The sequence below is a fragment of the Scomber japonicus genome, chromosome 19 (assembly GCF_027409825.1).
Source record: "Scomber japonicus isolate fScoJap1 chromosome 19, fScoJap1.pri, whole genome shotgun sequence".
Taxonomy (NCBI): Eukaryota; Metazoa; Chordata; class Actinopteri; order Scombriformes; family Scombridae; genus Scomber; species Scomber japonicus.
Genome location: NC_070596.1, coordinates 7,085,740 through 7,103,953, shown reverse-complemented (window position 1 = coordinate 7,103,953; position 18,214 = coordinate 7,085,740). Strand labels below are relative to the sequence as shown.

The following is an 18,214-nucleotide window of genomic DNA, read 5'->3' as shown; positions in this document are numbered from 1 at the left end:
ATTACCATGGGTGGTTTCGTTCCACTCAACAGATTATTTATGTATTACGTGATGTAGCGACAAAGCCAGTTCATTAGACCGCGCTGTCATTGCACAACCAGGAGCTCCCAAAAGAACAATGGTGGGTCCTCTGCTGCTGGGGCTGTTTATGACAGGTTTGACCAAAACAATGACAACAAACTTCAGGCTCTCGTTGATTAAAAATTCAACGAACATCCGTCTGCTTTCTTTAAAATGCACTTAGAATATTAATAATAATTATAATAATAATAATGATAAAGGATTAATGCGTTCAACTATAGGCTACATTAATAGACATTCAACTGTAATACCTGCTTAACTTCATGAGAGGTAACAACCAACATAGGGACGACTCAGCAAAGTCTACAGCTACAACTACCTGCGATCCAATCAGTTTTGTAAAGTATTCAAACACACAATCACATGAAACACATAAAAATAACCAAATCGGAGCATTTGAGAAACTTAAACCAGCAAAACATACTGTTTAAATTAATTTCCTGTTAAGCAACTAACAAATCAATCAAATCTGTGTATCAGTTCTAATGAAGGACAAAGTTCTGAAATCCAAAAACACAGATCATGTCTCAATTTCTGTAGTAAAATCTATAACTATTTACACTTTTTACTGTTAGAATATTCATTTTGATCCCTTATGATCATTATTGTAATAAATAGTTACTTTTCTGAAAGTCGGACTCCCTTCAAAAACTCAACTTAACTCAACTTAAACCTTCACAGAAACACAATAACATTAACAGACACTTGAGTCCACATCAGAAGGTGCGGCTGTCTGGCTGACCCACAGATCTTATCAATGAGCCAGAATGCCACTCACGATTCCCTGCAGGATACGTATGGTCTTGACCGCGTGGGCCCATTTCCTGTGTAGGCTGAGGACGGTCTTCATCGTTGGGCGCTCTCTCTATCACTCTCTCTCTTTCTGCGTCCTCTCCCTGTTCACCGCCGGCGCTGCTCTGGCGGACTGATGTGCGCCACAGCCTCCTCCTCCTCCATGGCCACAGCTGCACTCACAAACTACCACCAGCAGCAGCAGCAGCAGCAGCGTCTGCAGCAGCTCTCTCCCTGCATCTGCCTGCCTGCCTTTGACGTAAGAGGGATTCTGCTGGCCTACATTCAGCACAAATCCCACCGTCTGCAGACAGTGTAAACACACGCGCGCATGCACACACGCACTGAGTCCTGCACGGGCGCGCTGTGATTAAACTCCGGAGCGCTCATCCACAAATGCAACAAATCTCACAACGCGTTTCGGGGTTAGTTGCTCTAACATACATCAGACGCTCATCAAACTTTTACAGATGTTTCACACATCTGCAAAGACAAACTGACACCGAGACATGGACAGAGTGTAAATCTGAGCTGTGGCTGGGGTTTTAAATTGTTTGCGTTTTGATTTTTGGTAACTTAAGTGGAGCGTTGAAAGCTCAGGTCAGGCTTAGTGAAACAGGGGCACAACTTGGCACCTTTCATAACCCACTTTTACCATCTTCTGACAAGATGCAGATGTCCAGCATCAGCAGCAGAGGAGCAGCAGAGAGCTGACAGGACTGCGTGAATGAAAACAGAGAGATGTTTTCTTTGGGCACTGACATTAAACTATCCTTCTCGGAGTTCTTGAATTGTCCAAACAACCAATGACGCACACGAGTGCTCACCAGCTCGACTACAACAGAAGAACTTTGTAGAGTACTTGTTATGCTCAGCTGAAGTGGAGAGTTTTAGTATATCAATAAAGATAAGAAGTGTGACAGACACTGCTACTTCTCTTCTTGTTAATTTGACATGTCTCTGCATCAGAAAAGGCCAAAACAAACTGTAACAGATGAGACACATTATCTACTGAAACAAAGATAATAACTCAGCCGGTGGGAAGCAGCAACAAGAAACTACAATGTACCGAGAGTTACAGCTGCAGTGAAGAAGAAGAAAATGAAGAAGAAGAAGTGCTTGAGGCGAGGCCAGAGCAGTGTAATCAGACTGTCTTCTTGTACAATGAGATATGATTATGATGGGTGTTCACAGGCAGGCCTGCTGGATAAGTCCTGGTCTCCTGAGTTTTGTCCATTACATAACAAAACACAAACACGTTCGCACTAATGAGGAGAGAAGTTGAAATACTGGGTCATCCTCACCACGACGTGACTCACAAAACAAATTATTTAGAGAAGGAGACGACTCGGTAGATTTTAGTCTGACTCAGGAAAAATACATTTAAACAAAGTATGTTTGATTAACATTTAATAAAATAAAAATGTCTTTTTTACTTATTCTTTGGTTGTGTAAGTGGATTCAGATTATAAATGTATATTCATTTTCATTTAATCTACTGCTTTTCATTGTTGGGTTTTTCTTTGGTGACAAAAAATCAAAGATTAATAATTAGAGTTACATAATTTGATAGTTAAGCATTTATTAAAAGGCAAAAATAGTATTTACCATACAGGATGTTGTTGACTTTGTTAGAGCCTGACAGATATATCAGTCCACCGATATTATTGGCCATTATTGACCTATCAAAGATATATGTGTGTTTTTAAGTTCATTAAAGTTAGGGTTAGGTAGCATTTTATATATCTATAAATATAGATAATTTTTCTTCATTCAAAGTTGATATATTTGTACATGTTTTTTTGTTTATAGCTATCGATAATTATTCAATTCTCAGTTCACTCTTTTTGTTTACTGATGTCACTTAATACCATAAGGTTTATACCTAAACTGTAAAATATGTCTCCATTACATATCTTTGTCACAAGTGATAACCACATCTAATGAATCACTGTAAGAAAGTGTGCATTCATGTATATATTCTATAAGTATATATCGGCTGATATATTGATATTGGAATTGTTTTACTCCATAATATTGGTATTGGCAACAGCCCCAGAAATCCAGTATGAGTCGGGCTCTAGACTTGGTAAACAGTGGAGCTGAAAATAACATCACAGTTTCTCAGAGTCTTAAAGCATGGCTTTCAATATCTTGTTTACAATAATACAAAAGCAGCAAACCTCACACTGAACAAGCTGCAACCAGAAACTGTTTGATATTAATAAAGTAAAAATAACTCATATTATTACATATTCATTTTCTGTTAACCACACATTAAAAATTAAACTTTCAACTATAGTTCACAGGTTTCTGTCTGAATATTGTCTGAAATGTTGCAATACTGGTTTTAGCACTGGTATCGAGGCAGAAACTGTTTTGTGAAATTATCGCCAAAATGTGTCATTTTACTGCAGTGAGAATGCAGCTACAGATCTCTGGCTTCTAGATAAGAGATGTAACATGTTGAAACAAGGCTGTACTATTGTTTAATATCTGTTTGCCTGAAAGTAGTTTGTGACTGTTTAAGGGGAAGGTGTGTAAATATGAATAGAATTGTTACACTGTTTTCACATAAGAATCCCTGTTTGCCCTCCTGCTGCAATCCAAATGTCCCTCATCCTACCAACATATTTAACATTCAAGGACTACAGACTGGGGGCCCTGAGGACCCCAGGAATAAAACGACTGTAAGAAACAAGCATCATAGCAAAATGTTAACTTATTTCATCTCAAAACATTATTAGTTATATAATTAATGTCATCCTGAAAAACGACGATCATTTTAAGAAAGTTACAGTCAATTTCCATTGTGTAAAATGAAAATGTTCCTTTAATACAAATCACAGCTTTTATATCAAGTACAACCCTCCACAAAGCCTTCAATGACCAAAGCACTAAACAGATAACATTGATATTGAGTCATTTGCAACCTACTCACAAAACAAAGTCATGAAAAATAAAGATGGTGGTGAATAAAGCACCTGTGGGATATGACAAACAGTATTTATTCTGGGATGTGAGTGATTCCAGTCAGCAGGATTAAGGTTAAACTCATAACTAGCCAATAATCCAGCAGCAGACAGACAGATTGAATACACTGCTGTCTGCTGCTGAATTGATGAGTGGTACTTGTCTGCCCCCTACTGGACACATAGCTGAACTACACCGTGAAGCAACAACACATCAATACACGTACAACTGAAAAAGTTAGTAAGTTTGGACATTTGTTGCCTTAAGTTTATATTATACTACAGACCACTACACTATCAACAACTTCATGGAATAACTTTTAAAAAAGGGAAACAAAAATGTTGTTTTGACCACCAAAGGAGAAGACAAATAACGTAACGCGCACTAGAAAAGAACCCGTTCGGTCAAATACACAAAAAACCCCGACACATTCGCAGTTATGGGGTCAAAACAGCATTAAAAGCAATATGTATTCACTTTCAAACGCATTTTCTATCGTAGTAAACTACACGTTAACGTTGATGTAGCTTTCACAGCAGGTGCAGCAGGATGCAACAGGCTTCAACCTGCTTTTCCTTACAAGCGTTCACACAAAAGCACTGTAACACGAGCAAGTTATATCAATGTTATTCTATTTGTTAAAACTTTGAATTTAGCTTTGTACTTACGGTACTAACGGTGAAATACTGAGTTGCATATCTGCTCAGGGAGAGCAGCCCCCCTCCGTTCACTGGCATCACGCACTTTGAACTGTCTGGCTGCTGAAGATTCAAACTAAAATGAGTCCAGTTTGATATTTCCAGTCGAGTTTAGGCCAAAGTGTAGAAAATACTGAGAAATTCAAAGCATAAAAAGTCCACAAGTTTCGTGTATTTCACTAGAAATGCCGCACTTTACTAACTAAAAACATGAAGTTTGGACATCCAGGGTACAAATTAGCGCCGACTACTCCTGGCTCGGGTCAGATTAAACCACCATGGGCGCAGGAGGGGGAGTTTAAAAAGAACAACAACTGTGATAAACGACAGCAAACTAAAACAAAGTTTTAAAACTTCAACCTCGCTGGCTTTGTAGAATGATTTCTTTGCTTATTAGTAATAACGAAACGTTGATAACATTGTAGATACATGTAGAGAGAGGAATTGCACCTAATACCGCTGAAATGGATCCGTCCAAAATTCGCATTGATTTTTAGGGAGCCTGCTGTGAGGCTCCCAGACACACACTGCACAATAACAGACTGAATACAACACACTGGAGGAAGTTATAGAGACAGAAAATAATCCGGGTTGATGAAAGAAATTCATTTCAAATGTATTTTAGGTTGAATAAAACATATTTTGGGTTGCTCAAATTCAGAGAAAAACAAAATTAAGTTGTAGTGTGCTTAAAATATTCAAAGCACTTAAGAATAAAGTCAACAACACATAACAGATTAAGCCCATGCACATATTGGTTCTGCGAAGCAACCTGTAATACCATTTTTTTGACAGGACAAAATGTAGTTTCTGATGTATCTATCTCTTAATCTCCTGCCTCTGTTTTATGGGATTTGTTTTACTCAGACTGCTGCAAATACATAACATGGCTGAAAGTATTTATACACTCAAATATCGCAGATAATGTGATTGTTAAACATTTGATTCTAAAATCATGAACATTAGAACAGCATCTACTCTTCTATCACGCACAGTTTGCTAATGCCACAAGAGCATTACTGAGGTTGGCCACTGATGTTTGGCCCTACGGTTTGCTCATCCCAAACATGTTGGATGGGGTTGAGGGTCAGGGCTCTGGGAAAACATCCCTTTATGACTGGCCTTGTGTATTGTCATGGGGGGTATTGTCATGTTGACACAAGAAAAGGTCACCAAACTGTTCCCACAAAGTTGGAAGCACACTGTTGTCTAAATTATAATTGAGCCCTGTAGTTTTAAGATTTCCCTTCATAGCAACTAAGGAGCCCAGACCATGAGAAAAAAAAACCCAAACCGAAAGGACACAAAAGTATGTGGACAGACTGTACAGCTATGTGAAAAATGTAAGGCTCTTATGAATGAGCAGCTAAAGCAAAGGTCCATGTGCAGCTGTTCAACAACAACCTATTGTGTGTGTGTGTGTGTGTGTGTGTGTGTGTGTGTTTGTGTGTGTGTTTGTGTGTGTGTTTGTGTGTGTGTAATACTATCCATTGAAGCCTGCCTTGCCTTTATCTGATATTTTACCAGCACAGGACAAATCACAGATAAGCACACCAGCTGACCCCAAAAATGTTCAAAATATTTAATACCATGTACCACTAAAATATTTCCTTTCAAAATCTACCCTTTTAACAAATGACAGACTATTTTCTGCTGCTAAAAATGACAACACTTTATCCACATTTCTAATACCACAGCAATGCCATACAAATGATATAATAATAACATTTCAGAGGGAATAAACCCTATGAGATCAGCTAAGCAAAATCACAACAATACACATTGACTGAAACAAGACTTAAAATAGGCCACCCTAATGCAAACAGCCTCACTAGCCTGAATAATTTGTGTGACATTGTTAAAACAATGAAGTTTCCAGGACGTGACATGTCTCTCTGGTTAATCATCATCCTGGATGCGGGAGAGGTCACTAGAGCGTACTTTTATTCAAATCAGGTCGGAGGAAAGAAGTCTGGGAAATACTGAGTCATTAAACCTCATCTACCTCCCCAAATAGTCAGCGTGTTAGGACAGAAGCAGCCTTGTTTGCAGTGTACCACTATTTTTGGATAAAAACTAAATACAAAAAAAAAGCCCCCAAAGAACAAATACATGCATTCTTCAGCTTATCTAATGAAGAGAATATGACAGGGTTTCATAAAATAACAGTTCATGACATTGTCATCAAGACAGAAACACGCAAAGTCAAAATAAACCTGGGGTGGTCTTCAAATTCAAAATCAAATAAAGTATAATAAACGCTAATGTTTGAGTTTCATTAAATTGGCAACCTCACAGTAGGGGGTCATCAGAACTATTCATGACAATGTAGAGAGACATGACATCATGTAAATAACTTACCATCATAATAGCTGAGTAGCTGCGTGAAGAGAGGCGACGCAGGTACAGGTACTTGGCTTCTCGAGGCCAACACAACTTGCGGTTGGACTTGAGTAAATCAGTGCTGGTCTGGTCCAAACCAGGCTGGTCCCTTTGTACAGAGAGAGAAACACAAACTCTTAACTACTAGTGTGTTACACATACTAATACAAATAATTCAATAAGATCCTTAAAAACCTCATCTTGATGGATGTGACATATAGTGACATGAGCACCGTGCTATTACCCTTAATATTAAGGAATATTTTACAATGCATGAGTGAGCTTTAAATTTTTTATTTTAGGAGTAGTTCTAAAATATTAAACAGGTAAAAGTAGGTTTAAATGTCGTGTTTTGTACTACTTAGCCAATAAAAACGTGATGATGTCTTCTGGAGACATTTGTCAAGTCTGGAGAAAGAACCCTAATGATATCAAAAGTGATGTCATCAGTGCTATCTCAGTTTACACAATTTCAATGGAAATCCGGTGTTACAAAAGATGTGGCCATTAACCAGGCAGGGAGGATCTAGATGGACAAGAGGAAATGAGTGAGAGAGACAAAATACCCCCCTGGACCTAAAAGCAGGGACATTGTGATTCTGGTCATCTTAACTTGTAAGTCACAGGGTCACCCTTTTTAATATTAGTAATGTGCCTTGTGAGATGGATCCTTTGATTCCACCATGAAAAGAGGCGTTTTATATTATTGTTTGTTGACTATGGATTTTGGAAATCAATCAGACGTCACCTTGGCCTGTGGGTTCTTGAGACAGACATTTTTAATTTAAAAAGTAATGGTAAGCCAGAGACGAGATACTTGAACAGACATTAAAGATAACATTCATAAAACAAAATCGGATGAATGGGATCGGATGAGGAAAAGCAGAGCTACAAATGGTGAGTAAAATGAGCCATGTGTTTCATAGAACTAAGCCATCTGTTTATGGCTCTGAGTAAATCCACATTCACCTGTGGAGACCATGTATACTCACACAGATACTACTGAATACTGTTAATACTATAATCTGTAGTCTCCCTTCAAGAGCACCATCCCTAACCGTATCACTAACAACATGTTCAAACATGAGGCATTCTCTGCTGAGTTAAAACAACTTTTTTTCTCAACTTCATGGCAGCGAGTCAGAAATGAGGTACATATCACACTCAGATGGTCTGACTGGATATAGTCAGATACTGCAGCGTTTCTGTGAGTGAGAAAAACAGATTGCCACTACATGACTAAACCTGCTGCCCTTCACACATTAAGCACAGACTTGTAGATTCAGGAAAAGCATGAGGAAGGGCTTGGTATCCCCAGCTACAAATGAAGTAATCCAACACTTCGCTCACTTAATTCCAAGACAAAGAAAAAATATTTGTTTTAAGCTGTAGGGCTGGGCACGGCCAGATTAATAGAATGTACCCTAGCACTTGAACAATTCAGTTGTGCACTCCTATAAATTTTGGGTGTAAAATGTAGCAGAGGCCGAGACGTCCTGACTCTTAGTCCATAGTCAAGATCCAAAAACTAATGGATCATATATTCTCCAGTCATACAATGCAAATCAGCAGTATATTTCATTGGACTCTCCCTGCCTGGTAAATTGGGACCAAATCCTAACCCTACTTAGACCAAGCCTCTGGTCAATCAGTTGTAGTACTCTAACACTGAGTACTGTCAGTATGCTTTTTATTAATAATATAGTATGCCTATTATCAGTATTATTATAATAATGAAAACAGGTTTTTGGAAACATATCCAAAAGACTGCTTTTTGTCTCATTTGGCAACATGTCCAAGTGTTGTTTGATGGACATTAACAGGCTACTGGTGTTACACAATAAACTGTGACTGCTGAGAGCAAATCCACAAAACGTCTGCAAAAATCTGCGGTAATCAACCACTCGAACCTGACCCGGCCCACAAACCGCAAAGTTTTTTCGTTTACGAACCATGTAAACACTGGTAGGGCCAGTGAACTTTTAATTAACTAATCAGTGAAAATAGGTTTAATTTAAACAAACTAAACATTAAAAGGGGGGGGGGGGGGGGGTTTCTACTACGTCCTTCCTTATTTTCAGTCATACATTATGTTGTTACAATGTCAGATATTCATATAAAGCATGGCCATAGTGTCAAATAATGAGGTAAACATATGTAGTAAGTAATCCCTGTAAGCACCAGCTTTAGACTTCCAACATTTTCATTGAACGTCAGCTAATTGACGATTGCCAGCAACCTGCAATCAGACAATGGGCATAAAATGTGGAAGAACACAGACGCCAGGACACAAACTAGTTGGGGCTTACAGCTGGACTTAGCCAGAGCTTTGGAAGATGTGCTGGAGCAGAACTGTGAAGACAATGACAAAGAGTCAAGTCAAGTTATATAGCTCCAAATCACAACTGATTGTACCTGACAGCATTTTGAGCACTGCTCTGACCTGGCAGTGGTTTTTGAATGTTCTCTCTGGTCCTCCTTTTGAACCACTGGAGGAAAATGAGTTTAATAAGTCATTGCTGACTTTGGCATCTGCTACACAGGTCAGTGATATTCCTGCACTTTCGGTGCAACCTTCATGAGTATCACTAAAACCTAACTCTGTCTTTGTGCTCACGGTGGTTGGCTCATGCTCCCTCATTGACCTTATGAAGTTCTTCACTGCCCTTTTCTTCTCCTGGGTAACAGTGCTGCGGTTACACATGCCATATGGGAAAACCTTTTACAAAGCAACGGCTCTCTTATTGGGTTGTGAGGGCACTCTCACTTATATGGGCCAGGGAGTGCGGGCACCAGTGGGCCTGCAAGCTCATTCCACTCATGGCCTGGCCACATCCTGGACCTTCTAAGCCGCTTACTTTTGTTTGGTTTTATAAACTGGATGTCTCTGTGTGGTTCATGCAGTACTGGGCTCTGGACCCTCTGGAATGGTGTTTGACTGCTTGAGTGTGGGTGGCCGCTGAGATAAGCTTGTCTGGCAAATGGGAGTCTCCATATCTGATTGTGAGATATCAAAAACCAAAGCTATGAATGATAACTTTGGGTTGCTTGCATAACCCTGGTTCCTCAGATTAACATGAACTAGATGTCTCACCAAACAATCCTTCTTACTGAGGCAAAGCAAGAAGAGATACTTTTTTTGAATGACAGCTATATCATAATATAAGCTATTTTAAAAGGTAGTTGGGGATCACAGGGAACCACCTGACACAGATGTCACAATCACCAGCCAATCAGGATTGCCGTAATGAGATAACTGCTTTCGAGGAATACACAGAGGGGCGTATGCTTCTATGAAAACCAGGACTTTCACAACTAATCCAAAGTTTGTAATGTTTATGGTTGACAGTCCCCAAATGAGGGTATTAAAAAAGCGAAACTTTAAAAAACAAAATTGCTTCTAGAGGTATCTACCTGGATTTATTTGTGCAGATTTTGAGATACCGATGTCTGAGATGTCTGCTTCTACTGCTCCACCTGTGGATTATCCACTGGATTATTATTTCTGAAAAGACACAATGATGTTGATGTAATTTCTTAAAGCTGTGAAGACCTCAAACAAAATTCCCTTCACCCCCATTGTATTTGTTGTGAAGAAAGACATCTCAAGATCTTGACAAATAAAATCAAAACTGTCTACACTACTAGATACCTCTAGAAATAAACAAGAAAATGTTTTGTTCACATGAGTCAACAGACTCTTTAAAAACATGTTTTTCAAAATCCATCTGTTGCTTCTCTGAGCAAGACACTTATTTCTGAAACATTGCCAGGATTTTGGAATTAAAAAGGCACAGCAGTTGTTACAACATTCAGTACAATACTACTATGCACAAGCTCTGTGCAGGTTTAAGATAACGACACACAGTCACACATAGTCACACATGGTAATTGAACTCACCCTGGGGGTCTCCACAGTTTCCTGCCTGGTGGCAGAAGCTCTCGTTTGTTCAGGGGTACGATCCCTATAGCTGCCTGCATGATCGTGATGAACTTCTTAAACTTCATCTTCTAATTCTTCTCTACACAGAGAGCATTACACACGCGGCACGGCTCTGACTGCTGTTACACTTCATGATCCATCCTCTAACAAAGTGCAAAATGAGAAACAGACTCAACATCTCCACATGCTCGCTCATCTCTTTCTGCATCATTAAGACTACAAAATAGTCCTTTGTCCCCGCTTCAGTGCATCAGCCTCTCCATGACAACGAGTCACAGCTTCAGCACCCGGAGCGGCGAGATCCCCGTAGTGTGGGGACAACAAGTCCTATCCTCTACCGCTGACTCTGACAGATGTCCTTTTCGCGTTCCTGAGCGAGTGAGGATAAAAGGAAAACAAATGGCCACGTTCCTGCCAGGCGGTGGGCTGGCCGAGAGAGGATGACAGCACGTCACTCTTACATAATTCTGGAGCTTCTTTGGACATTACACTAATGAAAACGCAGCCTTTGCCACCATCACCACCACCATTGCTGCTGCTGCTGCCGCTGGGATAATTGTGGTACTAAGCCCTGACAGATCATGCATGCTCCCCGCCCCCTTCTCCTATAATCCCCCCATCCAAGCTTAGTTTTCTCACCATTTACACCCGGACAGACTCATCCACTTCCCACTCACATCCACACACACACACCCCTCCATCAGGGCTAACCCCTTAGGGAGGTTTATTAATGAGAAGACTACTACTAACACATTCCCAACTGTAATTAATCTGTACTTCAAGATCTGACTGTGCACAGGGACAGCCTTGTGAATTCAAATCACGTTTTGAGAGCAATGTCGTGATTATGTACATGCTTCATTTAAAATCTGCTCTCAGCTGCTTTTGTATATTCTGAGGAATTTAATCTTACAAATTCAAAAATGATCCAGTGTTGGCATTTTTCTAGACTTATAATCAATATCAATTTTCATCTTTCATAATCGCATTACTGAATGAAAACAAATGATGTGCTAGTCCATCTCTACATTATTTCTGACTTGTGTATCCTGTATGTGGCAGTCAGCCCCAAGCCCATTGTTTCCTACTGCACACATCTTTAAAAATAGGTCACATGTATGTAGTTATATTTTAAAGGCTCAGTAATGTCCTAAAACAGCTGCACAGTGTAGATTTTGGCAAACGCTTCATAGCAGGAGTAAACTATGCATTTGTTATGGACTGTTTTCAGCTGAGGATTAATATACGTTTGTTCTCCAGTGAATATTTGAGTAGGCTTGACTCAAAATAAACTGCAGTGGCCATATACATGGCTATGAAAGACAAACATTTCACCTAATGTAAATGTGGCTTTTTAAAGCGTTTTTAATACTTTATGGACAGCAATGGAACTCTGGAGGAATAAAATGTATTATGCTATCACAGTTAGTATTCATTGCTCGTTTGGCTCCACTCATGGGATTTGACTTAAGAAAAATACAGAATATCACCAGACTTATTCCACATAGATTCTACCAATCAGCAGAATAATTGTTGGCTCTTGCAAAGCTTTCAGATGGCTTCTATTCAAAACATGCAATCAAATTCAGAACCACCAAATATTAATAAAAATCATTCTCTCAAGTAAACGTTGTTTGACTTCCTCAGGTTTCCTTGAACAATTCCTTTTTAATAGAACTTTTGCCTGGGTTGTGTATTACTTAAAAAATGCATACAAAAATGTAGACAAATTCTGGGGCACCTTAGTAGCCTAATGGTTAAGACACTTACTGTACCACTACCACACAATATAGTCTGATTTCAGCCGCAGACCTTTCTTGCATTTTATACCCCTCTCTCTACTCACAATTCCCATCTCTCTGAACTATCATCTATCAAATGAAGACCAAAATGTCTAAAAAATTATCTTTGGAGGAGTTTTTGGCTAAAGTTGTGGAAAGTTCAGCAATTTTAAGCCACAATAATTTCAAAAATAGGAAGGACTTGCTAATGCTTTCCAACTAAGGTCATTTTTAGACAAACAATAACAGTGTGTCTAGCTCTGAAGGAAAAACAACAGGACATGAGATCATTTTGAAAAATGCCTGATGTAATAATGAAGATGGGGTGCAAATCTAACCTCATTTGAAAGCTGACAGTGTGCTTACTACATACTATAAATGGCAAGAAGAAGGAAAAGGTCAGGCTGTTCACTCAAATTTACAGAATTTCTCTTCTCTTCTACATTACAAACATTTCTAGATGCAATGAACAACAGATATCATGTGTTAAACTGTGAATAAAAATCTCTTGGATCTCAAAAAACAGCATTTTGTTTCATGGTCAACGCGGCGTACCTTCACAAAAGTGAGAATTTCTAAAACTATAAAAATAACATATAGTATGATGCTCTAACTTGCAGTTTGCAATGTAATAACCTTTTTAAATTATGTTTTACAGTGGCTGAATACTTTTGTCATTACTGGACTTCCATAGAACATCTCCAACTCCTCCCTGCTGATAAGGAGTGCACTCCTCCACTGAAACACTCATGTGAGCCCCGGGCGTGCATGTCACGCCACAGCACAGATTAAATGTCTGTATCTTGTCGTCCTCGGGTCACCAGCTGACAGCAGGCTTCCATGCCCTGAGGGGTTTCAAACAAATAAATAAATAATCTCTGTGGCCTCTTGATCAGCTGCCAGCCAATGCAAACTCCGGACGGGATTTATATTCCAGCAGCTTGGATGTCTGGATTACGGCTCTGGATGGTTGTGCCATGAGAGCTGCTGCAGATTTCACTGAGCAGCAGAAATCCCTCTGAACTCCAAGGGGGGAAAAAAATACCAGGAGCACAGCAGGGGACACACAAAAATAACAAGTGGCTATTTTTAACAAAAGGTTGGGTAAGAACAGCACAAAGGAAGAAAAAGGAAGGAGAGGGGTTTTTTAAGTTCAGTCTGTCTGTCGTCTTTGTCAGAGAAGCCTAGATTAGGAGCCTTGTCTGGTTTGAAAGCACCAAGGAGACCAAACCTCTAAGCTGTGCATAACTCACACAGCAGCATGGCATTCACAGGCTGTTTTTATCATAATCCAGCACCATACAGTAATCACACTGCCCAAACTCTATCCTGACAGAGGAGAGAGTGTATGTTTGTGTATGTGGGATACAAATACCACATGGATGAGCATGAACAAACATGACACACAAAGGTAAACACCTGTGTACACCTGGTGCTTGCTGTGTACAGGTGTCAGACATTTTCATCTGCCAGAGTAGGAAAAGCACAGGTGTAAATACTACCAATCCATTAATTGTCCCAGTAAGACATATTAGTAAGGGAGCATGCGCAATACCAGAGCCCTGAAACTGGCTCACCTAAATCTAATACAGTTACCATTCATGTTATTTACACCTGTGAAAAGGGTATATCCATAACTCATGCAATGTTTCTCTTCTGTTTTCTTCATCCCAACATCTTCTTCACAAGAACATGTCTCTATATTATTATTACTGTTAAAAAACAACTATACGATTACTCTGAATACCATAAACACTGGGGGGAAAAAAGAGATTTGTAAAATAAATTCACAAAACTCACTCAAAATTGTTTATTAAAGCAGCAAAAAAAAATGAATCTATTTTTAGCAACATGTCACATGACTACAAACCCTGAGCTCTACAAAACACTTCATCGTCTGTCTGCACATTGCTTTGATTTTTCAGTCATAACTTTACTCTTGATTCAGTATCACAAGCAGTCACATCCTCTACTGCAGTGGCAGTGATTTGGTTTTGCATGGATGGTTGCACAATGGTGACTTGTACTTGTTTCCTTGTCAAGATATGATGTCTTATGTATTAGGATCAATGTTAAGCTTCTTTTCTCTTTTTGGCTCTGCTACATTTTCATAACTATAGTTTAATCTTTTAAACATGGGAATTGTTTATTATGCATATATACATACACATACATATCACATAGCAGACCTGCATTAGACAATAAAGTGGCAGCTATTTTGATAATGGAATAATTGTTTTAGTCCATTTTCTTAAGCAATAAACACAAAATATTCAGTAGCTGCAACTTCTCAAATGTGAGAATTAAAAGCTTTTCTTTGTCATGTGATGATAGTAAACTGAATATTTTTACCTTCAATTTATCACCTTAAAATTATAATTATATATAACTGCATTTTTCTTTATAAACAAAATGATTGATGAATGATAGTCAGCAGATTACTCAATAAAGAAAATAACTGTGCAGACCTAATATACAGAGCTGTTCTCTCTTAAAAGTGTACTTTATTTTAGCTTCAGCACCAAAATTCTGCCCAAAAAGTATTATGGTGGTTTTTTTAAAATATTGTGAATCACAAACATCACAACCAGCACGTGAACAGCATCAAACCTGCAGGTTGGAGCTTTTACTTTTTAAAAAGACCCAGATTTAAAATATGAAAGAAGACAGAGAGTGATTCACTCTTGAAGCATATTTCTTTATCACGGCATGTCTTCACTATTTAATGGACTTTGAAAATGCTTTCTATTTTCTCTTCTTCTCCCACAGGATGGGCAAATGAAGTGGGAGTTGTTTGGTCGTCTTAATGCTTTTACATAAGCAATTTGTTTCTCTGCCCCTTGTCATGGCCCCACGTGTTGTTGTAGTGCTGTAGTGCTACATTACTGCATTACTAAGGCTCGAGACCATTACGCAATGTGCATATGCAGTGCATGTGCGAGCCAGATGCAGGGACACATGCCACTCACAAATCTGTGATGTGTGTGTAGATAAAGAGAGAGGGAGAGATTGACAGACAGAGGAAAGAAAATCAGTGAGGGCACGTGCCCTCCATAACAGGTATAATCTGCATCATTTGGGACACAAAGCAATCTAGAGATGCAAACCCACTAAGCACCATCAAAAATATATGTATATGTAGCAGTTTTGCAGGGAACAAATGTATAATCTCCCTGTTGCAGGTTTTTCTTGTCAAAAGATTCCAAAGCGAAATGCTGCAGCTGAGGATTGAGAGGACAGCTCAGCTTCAATACTGAACACCAGTGTGTCCTTCACTGCTGAATCCTGCCAAAACTGACCCGAGTTTACATTCCATTGCACACAGATTACACCTGGTTAGTTTTTTTATGTCGATTCTGATATTTGTTAGAATCAATATTAGCTAACAAGACAGCAGGACAAAGGGCTTTACAGTGCCTACTATTATCCTGTCATTCATGGAGCTGGACTGATCATTGAAAGCAATGTGGGGCTGGGTTCTTGATTAGGGGCCATTAAGAGCCAAAACCACTAAACCAGCAATCCTTCAGTAACCTACTTTACCTCCTGACAAACAGTCTACACCAATAAATATTTTGGGTGAAGACACATTCAAATGCCTAGGGGCTCCCTGTCACACTGTAATTACTGGGACATTGAATAAAGCAGAGTTGTTCTTAATGTTATTAGTAACACTTGCTCCTTTCCCATTGTTGTGAAGAAAGCCGATTAAGCTGACTATGATTCATACCAATGCCTAAAATAAAAACAAATATAACCTGAAAAAGCTGTTACAAATGTTTGTTTACTGTATTTATCAGTAAGGTTAAGACCAAATATTAAAAGCATCACATTTCTCAGTATAATGTAATAGGATACACCCTTTTCAGGGCAGACATTTGACACGTCGAAACAGGAAAAACAGCAGTGTAGATGATAACATTAATGATGAGTGTATTCCATTGCGGTGAACTAGTTTCAGGGTTCTGGTGTTTTGCATACTCACTCAACATAGCTCACTGAGACAATTCATTGAATGGAACCATTGTTATTTACACGTGCTTTACCTGCTTCGATAAAGCAAAAATATCTGCAGTGAAAAACAGCAACATTAATACAGCCTCCATACACACCATTCACCTAATGCCTGGGAAATGTATTGATATTATATCTTTATCGTGATATGGGACTAGATGTCATGGATCTTGTTTATTGTAATACTGTCATAAAAGAGTTGTCTTTTATTGGTTTTAAAGGTGGCATTACAGAAAGGTAATGTCATTTTATGAAGTTACCAGACTTTTCCAGCTGTTCTAGTATTTGCCTTTACCCATTTAGTCATCAACATTTCTGATGATTATTTATCAAAAATCTCACGAATAAATATTTATATTCAGTATGAATATTTTGCGAAAACACTGATAGTCATCCTTACAAAATTGTTGCAATATTGATAGTTAAAAAAAAAATTGTGATAGTTGCTTTTGTCCATATGACCCAGCTGTAATTCACTTATTGCTGACGAACTGAATTAATCAGTAAGTGCTGTAAGATAAATACTGGAATAAATGACATATTTCCCTCTAAAATGTAAAAAATGTGAAAGTGTCACAAAAAAGGAAACACTGTAAATTCGCCTGGAGATTACTTCAATGACAGTAGTAATTTTACATTTCCAGTCGCCTGCTGTTAACTGAGAACAGCTTGAAACAAATGTGGCTGCCCGATACACAAGATGTTTGTCTCACTAACAGTAAAACACACACAGGAACAGTGAGTGGTCGGACAGACAGAAACAGGCCTGAGCACACCGTGGCTCACATTTCACGTTTGTATAATGAGAAACTTCCAGGTTAAAAACACAAATTAAACTCTGTGGTCACTATTTTGCTTAAAAAGAACATTTTGAACTATTCAAATACTAAACGATAGTGCAATGCCCTAATATGGCTGTGGGCGCACGGAAACACGGTGGAAACATGTCGACATTCAGAGCAAACAACACGGAACTACTTACCAGGTAAAACTGCGTCTAGTCCCTGTTTTTTTGTTAACCTCCGAAGTAGAAGCGAGTGTGAGACAGGCAGAGGTGAATATTGGCTTCAAATGGACGAAATTTCGATTAGTATTTTGATTTAGCCAGGTACCAAAAAAAACTGCGACTTCCTGGTTCTCGCAGGTATGTGGGCGTGGTTTTGAAACTGCAGGTGTGTTGTGTGTACAGGTTGTGCTGCGGCCTCACTGCCTGGGCGCGGAAGGTTTTGCCATTTCCCCTGAGTCACCCGTCCTGTAACCTTTGAAACACGGTGACTCAGTTTACACTGCTCAGTGACAGAAACTGAAATCATTAGGCTACTTGACCAAAAAAGGTAAATGGGAAAAGGATCTGACACTCAAGACATTGCACAAGGCTGCTTTTTTCATTGTAGACTCATGAGAAGTAGTATAAGTCTGTTATTAACCCTCAGTAATGACTGCATAACTAAGATAGATCCCCAAAGTAGACATTTGTCTTTGTCCGCACCGTCAGATTATAAAGATATAGAACATGAGTGTAAAATAAATTTATAAACCACTTGTTACTG

General features: G+C 38.9%; 1 protein-coding gene across 3 annotated transcripts in view; it reads right to left on the bottom strand.

Annotated features, from left to right (window-relative positions):
* Positions 1-17,755, bottom strand: part of tjp2a (tight junction protein 2a (zona occludens 2)) — a 34,021-nt gene extending 16,266 nt beyond the window's left edge. The window contains exons 1-2 of one of the 3 annotated variants that reach the window (XM_053340583.1): positions 17,647-17,755; positions 6,906-7,035 (exon numbers count right to left, since the gene is read on the bottom strand). In XM_053340583.1, the coding sequence (XP_053196558.1) occupies positions 6,906-6,911 (6 nt within the window). In that variant the 5' untranslated portion in view covers positions 6,912-7,035; positions 17,647-17,755. Of the gene's footprint in view, positions 1-859; positions 1,254-4,514; positions 4,797-6,905; positions 7,036-17,646 lie in introns of those variants that run through there. The other 2 variants (XM_053340582.1, XM_053340581.1) reach the window with 2 other exon arrangements.
* Between the last annotated feature and the right edge of the window lie 459 nt (positions 17,756-18,214).